The sequence below is a fragment of the Larus michahellis genome, chromosome 10, assembly GCF_964199755.1.
Source record: "Larus michahellis chromosome 10, bLarMic1.1, whole genome shotgun sequence".
Classification (NCBI taxonomy): domain Eukaryota; kingdom Metazoa; phylum Chordata; class Aves; order Charadriiformes; family Laridae; genus Larus; species Larus michahellis.
Window position 1 is genome coordinate 17138412 of NC_133905.1, and position 7869 is coordinate 17146280.

Here is a 7869-nt window from a genome sequence, read left to right on the forward strand (position 1 = left end):
GAATACTTCCAGTGACAAACTGGTTCTTGGCAAAGACAAATCCAAAGCAAAAACTCCCCTGCAATTTTCTTAAGACTGTTTTTCTCCATGCCAGGTCTGTGTAAAACCTGTGACAGGAATAAAACTGCAGGAAGATACATGGAAAAAAGTATTTTTATTTGGACTTTCATCCTTGTGGAACTTGAATGCACACTGGCCTCTGTCCACTCCGCTAGGGAGTATTATGACTAGTGTAATGAATAATGAAAAGAGAAGTGGGAATCTGGGGAGATGGGAAGCTTGTCCAGATCTGAATTTGCCTGGCTAATGAAGTGGTTGAGAAGCAGATCCTCAGAGTTTAAGGCACAACTCGGTTTGGCATGTCTTGTGCACTGGTGTTCCTGTTGCAATGAGTGTAAGGGCCTGTGATCCAGCACTGCAGATGAATTTGAACAAACCGGTTTTATTTTACTTGGAGCTGTTCTAAATGAGCTGATGTACCTAAACACTGCCGTTCTCGTCAGTGCTACTGCTACAAAACCAGCTTCGCTGTCAGAAATTGCCTGAATGAAAACGCGTTAGCAAGTGTTGTGGACTAAGGTTTGTTAGAAATCTGTAAGTTGCATTACATGCTAATGTACTTAAATGCTCTTAATTAACAGTAAGGCACGTATCTTTACACAGGAGGCTCCTGTACACCAACGTGTAGCTCCAGCTGCTAACGTCGTCTGTTTTGAGGTGGTGCTGCCTACAAATGGCAACTTTCTCCAGAGGTCTGGGCGACTGCTTCAGCGTCTGCAATTAGGCACGGCCATGCCTAATCCTGCCTCAGCAGCACCTCCCGGGTTTTCGGTACATCTCGTGTTACAGCAAATGGATTCAAGGGACAGTTTAGCTTATACATCCAGTTCTATACAACTTAGTTCAAGTCTGATTCAAATCCAGCTCTTGAGACTGGTTGGATCTTAACTGATCCTCATTCTTCAATATTAAAAAGGGGGAAGGGGTCACTAGAAACATGGATTTGAGGCTCACTGTACCACAAAGATCTTAGCAATAGCACCCTTCAGCTTGCAGTACCCCCTTCGCAATTTCTCCTTGGCCCAGCAAAGAGAAAGGAGTCAGGGGAATGATTTGTTGCCCGCTGTTGCATGTTCTTAAGGAGCTAATGTTCTTGTTGATCTTCTGCATAAGTGCTGGTTGTGCATTTTCAGGTCCCACTGCAGACGGTTTTGCTGGAAGAGAGTATACTTGCACAGCAGAAATCCCTCAGTCTCAGGTTGATGCTGAACAGCAGTACAGCAGGGGGACAGCGAGATCCTGCGTGCCATGCCAACAGTCAGTCCTCATCCCTGTTGTGTAGTGGGATGACAAATACAGAGATGTCATCGTAGGATGCCTCGTGGCTGTCGTCCAGCATCCACTGGTGGCCACTCTGCTTTCCCCTTGCTCTGCAGACCAAGCACTTGGCCAGTTCTGAAAATCTGTGGGTGGAAAAAATGCAAGGTTTAGTGTAATGTGTCACTATTGCTTAACAGCAACATTGAGATGTGGCTTTGCATTGTCAGAACAGTAGACCACAGCTTTATAATTGTTTCTTTAGGGCGGGGAAAGATTCGGAGGCAGTTTCCAGAGTCACAGAAGAGTGCTTGGTCATGCTGGAGCTGACCTAGAAGCAGAGTGATCTCAGCCTGCTTTTGGTCTGACCAGGTTCTCTGGAAGGGAAAACGATGGCAAAGCTGGTATTACCTGTGAGGATCAGTCCTGTTTTCTGCAAGGAAGCTCCTGACCACATGGGCCACCTCTTTGTTGCTCAGGACATCCCAAAGGCCATCAGTTCCCATGATGAGGACATCGTTTTCATTAATGTCATGCAGAGCAAAGTCAAATACATTCACCTGGAAAGCACAGGAGTAAATCAGTGACAATCCCTGCAAGGTACTGGAGGGGTCAGGGAGATGATTCTTCTCCTGAGAGATGACTTGAAGTGGGACCAGGGTGCTTTGAATTGTTTATGTCCCCTTGCTGCTATGCCTCTAGATTACTCGGTCTTGGGGATTCTCTGGGCAGCGTGCAGAGAGATGGGGGATGCAAAAAGGACACAGCTAAGACCTGTCAGGTCTGTAAGAGGTGGCTGCTGTGGAGGGGGGAAGCAGGATGTTTAATTCCACCCTGCAGTTCCCATGTGCCATGACTGACCTTGGGAATGCAGGAGAGGAAAGGTTTGACTTCAATGTTGGTGTCGATGACTTTGAGTTGATGATCCCCCAGACCTCGAGAGACAGCCAGAGTCCCCAGCAAGCGAGCCTGGCTCCAAACAAAGCAAAACAGTATTGACACGTAAGAATGTGGCACCTTTCAAGGCTGATGTGTGGCTTGTCCTGACTGACCTATGTGTTGCCTTTAGGACCCTTCAAGCATCACCCAGAGCATCCCCTGGAGACTGGAGAGATGGAAGAGTGATCAGAAGTGACCTGACGTGAGCATGGAGACAGCCAGCCTGCATGCAGACAGCTCCTGGTGGCCTGCGGGGTGCTCTGGAGTTAATAGCATGTACCCTGGGTAATGCTGTGGACCTCAGGAAGCCCATGGTGGCATCTGCTCTTGATTTGGGCTGGCGAGGGAGAAAATTGGGTTGGTTTGGGGGGGAAGAAGAAAGGGGAGGGGGAAGTCCTTTCCCCTGGCATAGGAGGTTCTGCACTGACTCCTTGCAATGGGGGTGGCAAGTGGGTTGGAGTGCTGGGGGAGGTGACAGGGCTCCTTCTGCTTGAGTCCAGCAAGCAGATGCTGGATGTGTGCAGTCATTCTTCTCCCTGCCTCCTCCTTCCTTCTCCAGGCTCCTTTTCTCATCTTCTCCTCAAAGAAGAGGGTTTGTGGGAAAGGTGCTCATTAGAGCTGGAGGAGGCAGTCCAAAGTGGGATGATTAAATAAGTTCTCATCTCAAATGCATTCTTGTGAGCAAGGGGAGTGAGGAAAGGGCAGGCAGGCTCAGGGCTGCTGTCTGCTCCGCTAGCAGGTACTCTGGAGGAGGATGCAACCTCTCTGCTCTGGAGGGCTCTAGTTTATGGTAACTAAGCAGCATGGCCAGAAGGGAGTTGCTGTATCAGGGCTGTGGGACTGTGCTCTGCAGCCACAGTCTGCCATAGTGTCCCAGAGCGTGACCGACAGGGACACTCAGGACCCCCAGCAGATTTACCTCTGCCTTCCCAGTGCGTAAAGCATTAAGCTACCTGCTTCCCGTGACCATGGACAAGAGGATACTTGAGGTCAGCTTTCTCCACCGTCTTGTATCCCCTAGAACAGAGGATTCAGCGTCGATTTGGGATTTGTCTGACTTAAAGGTACCACACAGCCAGAGCATTTCAACTGTGATTCAACCCTTCTGGTGCCCTCATGCACAGGCAGCTGACTAAGCAGGGGCAAGGTGACCTGCTGAAGCAGATGCAGTGAAGAATGACCTCTGCTGAATGGCCAGGTGTTTTTCTCTCTTCCCTTCCTCCCCAGCTTGTACCCGCACCAGGCTGGGGCTCCTTGTTCCAGCCCCACCTTGCAGGATCCCAGAAGGACCATCCCAACTGTTCCCTAACCACCCTGCCACAGCCCCAGTCCTTCGGTCAGGGGGGAGGTTGCTCACAGCATCCTTCACTTGCTCTGGCATGGCTTTGCACCATTAAGCCCACTGCTCTCACCAGTGGGACATGGCCCTTCTCCCTTCACCTCCCCATCGCTACAAGCAGGTAAAGCTGCCCTGTGCTGCAGCCTTATCCTCAGGTAGAAAGGACTCACCAGCCCTCCATAAAGTAATCCCGGTAAAGGACTTTCTGGCCCACATCATCTCCCTTCAACCTCCGTGGAAACTCAAAGCGTGTGAACTCACCATCCAGGAGCTTGGGGAAGAGAAAAGCCTGGAGGAGGGAAGGAAGGCGTGAGGATGGACAGGCTCTGCTTCACCAGAGCAGGGCATCAGAACTGCTTCTGCCTCAGGACTGGCACCCCCAGCAGCAGAATGGAGAACAGAAGCGGGAAAGTACATCCCAAGGAGGATGTGAGCATCCCCCGTACCAAAGGCTGTTGGTTGAGTCTTGCCCCCAGCCCTGCTTGGCTAGTGCCAGATCACATTTGAGGCCTTTGAGGAAAGCTGGTGGTGCTCCTGCGACAAGCCCTCTCTGACCCCATGGGGTGTTTGCAGCTGGATTGCCTGATGTGCAGAAGGAGTCACTCACCAAGTGCTGGATCCGCTGCCTCTCTGTCTCTGGTGTGAACTCGCAGCTCATGGGCACAACGTTGTCTTTCAGAACAAGAATTGCCCTATGAAGGGGAAGAGGCAAAGAGCTGAGCTGTGTCCATCACCACAGCCCTCCTCTTACCAAGGGTCAGCCAGGTGTGGGACCGGGGGTAACCAGCGGCAGAGCAATGCCAGAGAATAGCTCTGCACCCAGGAACGTTTAAAAATGCCGGTGTATTTTAAATAACTCAATTGCAACTGCACTGTTGCAGCAGAGAACTGAGCCTGCAGGAACGGTGGGCCAAAGCCAGATGAGGAAGCTGTTTATAATGCTTTGAAATCACCTGCCACTTTTAAACACCTTCCAGGCTGAGCTTACTGCTGCACTACCCTCCCAACGCTGCCCTGTGCCTGGGCAGGGTTAGTCCCTTGAAATCCCAAAACCCTTCCAGGAGGCATGAGAGCATCCGTCCACCCAACATGTCCCATGGCAGGCGGGAAGGAAATGTCTGGGTTGCACATCTACCTTCTATGGGGTTAAATAAGGTGCTGGAAACTGCTTATCTCACAGTTTTCATCCCCCAGCAACTTCCCCCTTTTATTGTGGCTCACCTGCTGTCCCCAGCATTAGCCACATACAGCTTTCCTTGGAAATAAAGGGCAGCCAGAGCAGTGCAGCCTCCTGTCTGCTTCGTGGCTTCCATCTCCTGGCCGATGACTTCATCCTGTTGGTTTAAACAAGTCTGGAGAGTGATATGAACCGGGCCGCTGCCTTCTGCAGCTGCCTCGTGCCTTGCAGCAGAAATCTAGAGCCAAAACCAATTGCAGATGGGCCATGGGAAACCAGCAAGGCAAAAGATGATGTTGCTTCGGTACAGCCAACAAAGCTGTTGCCACTGAACTGAGGACTGCTTTAGGAGCTTGACGGGGAACTTGTTCATGCTGTACAAGTCTGGTAATAGCCACTGTCTAGCACTAAAGAAACATATCCCCTGGGTGCAGTTTAGCAGAGATGCTGTAGCTTTGCTCGGGGTCAGTACTGCCAATGTGCAATGGATCCAAGGCAGATCTTGGGGAGCAGACCCCGTGTGATCTCAGCACGCTTAAAGGTTTGGCTGAATGTTCCTGTCTCCTTGATGAGAGGCAGAACTGCAGACCTGGTGCACCCCAGGCGGCGGGGAGGGACTGACTGACTGCTTGGGGTATCAGGACTGGTGCCCTGCACCGGGTACTCACACATTCCTGGAAGGCGTTCTCCAGGGCTCCCACCACCAGGTCTTCTGCGTGGATGTGCTTCTCCTCCACGAACTGGGGGTCGCTGTCGCAAACACAGCGCCCGCTCAGATGCATGGGGGGACGGGCCTCTGTGATGCCTCCCACAACCTCCTCCAGCTTCTGCTTGATGCAGTAGTGCAAATAGTTGGAAGCGATGATGGCAGCTTCTGGGCCTCCATGCCCATCAAACAGTGCCCAGTAGTAACCAGTCAGAAACTGCAGTGGGGAAGAGGGACAAGATAGCAAAGAAGAGGGAGAAGACGGGCTGGAGAGGTTGTACAGGCAGCAGGCTCGCAGCCAGGATGTCGCTGTATGTGTTTTGCCAGGCTCTTCCACCCCAGCTACCCTATCCTTGCCACCAGTTAATCCCCTGCCCAGCTCAAACTCATGTGATGCCCGTGTGCTGCTCTGCCCAGGCCCATCCTGAGAGCTCTGAATGGCTGGATTCGCAGCCACCCCCTTCACACACTATTCCTCTGGGCTTTAGGGGAGATGGGGCCATTTGACAAGCAGTGAGGCAGAGCTGTCATCAGGTGAGCGCATCCCGTGTGCCCGGTTCGTGCTGCTGTCCCCCGGTGATGACAACGCACACCAGCCCTTGAAAGCAGAGCGAGGACAGTAAAGGAAAGGTGAAGGCACCGAGTAAAGGGCTTGGACAACCTCAAATGCTGAAAGGCATGGGCCGAGGAAATAGAAATAGCACGTACAGGCAGAGTTGGGTGTTTGCTGGCCAGGCACGGGCTAGGGAACACGGGTCCCCTAAATGCATCCAAGGAAGGGTTTCAGCGTGTAGGTATGTGGCATGAACCCTGTGTTTCTTGTACCTGGGCCCCTGGGTGCGGACCAGGGCCGGCAGCAGGGTGAGCGCAGCCTGCCCGTGGGCTATACCTGCGTGGAGCACAGGATCAGCCATTCCTCGTCTTCCTCCAGGCCCGGCTCTCTCCTCCGGATGGAGATCTGACAGCAGGCCGCCTGGTCCTCGTTGAACTCCGACTTCTCGGCATTGATAACCCTAGGGGTGCAAATGTGCCATGTGAGGTGTGTGGACATGCTGCACCTCGCCTGCTCCCAGCCAGCTCTGCTGGGTGCCCACAGCCACAGTGGACGGCTGTGCTTTGCCCCCTCCTCCCAGTCCCGCACTCCCAGCTCTCTTTCTAAACTCAAGGATCTCTTTGCTGGGGGCCTAAATAACAAGTCTTTTAAGCGCAGTGGGGAAAAAGCTTGGCCATGGACACAGGGATGAGCGGTTTTGGAGTACCCTGGTCTCAGGCAGCCCTTGTCGGCAGCCCACGCTGTGCGATTTCCTTGGCGTCCCAGTGAATGGCAAAGCCACCATCGCTGTTTTTCCTTCCAGCCTCGCTAATGTTTGTCCCTGGGTGGGAGTTTGCTCTTCTCCCTGCACCTCCCATCCCACAGACATGGGGTTGTCACATAGTCTGGCTGGGGCGTGGGGACAGTTTGTGGCTGGAGTTGTTCCGCCTGATCCATCTGCTCTGCCCTTAAAAAAGGCAAACTCAGAGATTTTGGAAAACTTGGTCTTCCCCCTCCCTTTGTTTTTAAGGCACTTTGCTAGGAGTGAAGGGATAGACACCTGCTGCCGCTGGCCCCAAAAAACACCCACAGCCCCAAACATCCTCCCTGCTCCCCTAGCGCGTCCCCCTGTGAGGGAGGGCGCTCTGCCCGCCCCTGCCCCACACAGCAGCCCCGCGGGAGAGTGGTGACAGGGTGACATCCCAGCAGCAAAACCACCATTCGTTAGGGGACGAGATACTTGAGCTGGCCTGACGCTGTCCTCGGGGCCGCCCCTGCCACTTGTCACAAGGAATGGCGGCCTGCTCTGCGGCTGGCCGGGTGCAGGCAGCCAAAGGCAGGCGGGGACCCCCCCACGCACTCCCTACACCCCCCCGACCCCACGCACACCCTGGGCGTCCCCCCAGATCTGCGCTACCCCCCCCCCCACCATAAACACCCTACAAGCACCCCAGGAGCCCCTCTACCCCCCACCCCCCGCGGTTCTCCCGGGGCGGCCCCGCTGCCGGCCCCCACTCACTCAGCGTAGCCCGAACCCCAGGGCAGGGCCCGCTCGGGCCCGGTGCCCCGCACGGTCCGCCCGTCTCGGGGGCTCTCCTCGCCGCCGCCCCGCAGGAACTTCGGCCGGCGGTAGAGGAGGGCGGCGGGCGGGGGGCCCGGCCCCGGCCCCTGGGCTCCGCCGGGACGCTCCGCGGGGCCGCCCCGCCGCAAGCGCCGCAGCCACTCGGCCGACATGGCGGGGCCCGGCGCGGGGACGCGCAGACACGCGCAGCTCCGCTAGGGGGCGCCAAAGTGCGGCCCCAGCGCGGCGCCTCCTCCCGGCGGCGGCGGCTCCTCCTCGGGGCGGCGGTGGCTCCTCC

The 7869-nt window shown here is 54.8% G+C and overlaps 1 protein-coding gene across 1 annotated transcript; it reads right to left on the reverse strand.

Annotated features, from left to right (window-relative positions):
* Positions 1-135: 135 nt before the first annotated feature.
* On the reverse strand, positions 136-7789 carry PPM1M (protein phosphatase, Mg2+/Mn2+ dependent 1M). The gene is made up of 10 exons (XM_074603187.1): positions 7530-7789; positions 6368-6491; positions 5441-5695; positions 4817-4929; positions 4203-4287; positions 3766-3884; positions 3210-3273; positions 2179-2286; positions 1729-1877; positions 136-1463 (listed from the first exon to the last, which is right to left on the reverse strand). Exons 1-10 carry the CDS (start codon positions 7742-7744, stop codon positions 1319-1321), a joined length of 1377 nt encoding a protein of 458 aa, XP_074459288.1. The 5' UTR covers positions 7745-7789; the 3' UTR covers positions 136-1318.
* Between the last annotated feature and the right edge of the window lie 80 nt (positions 7790-7869).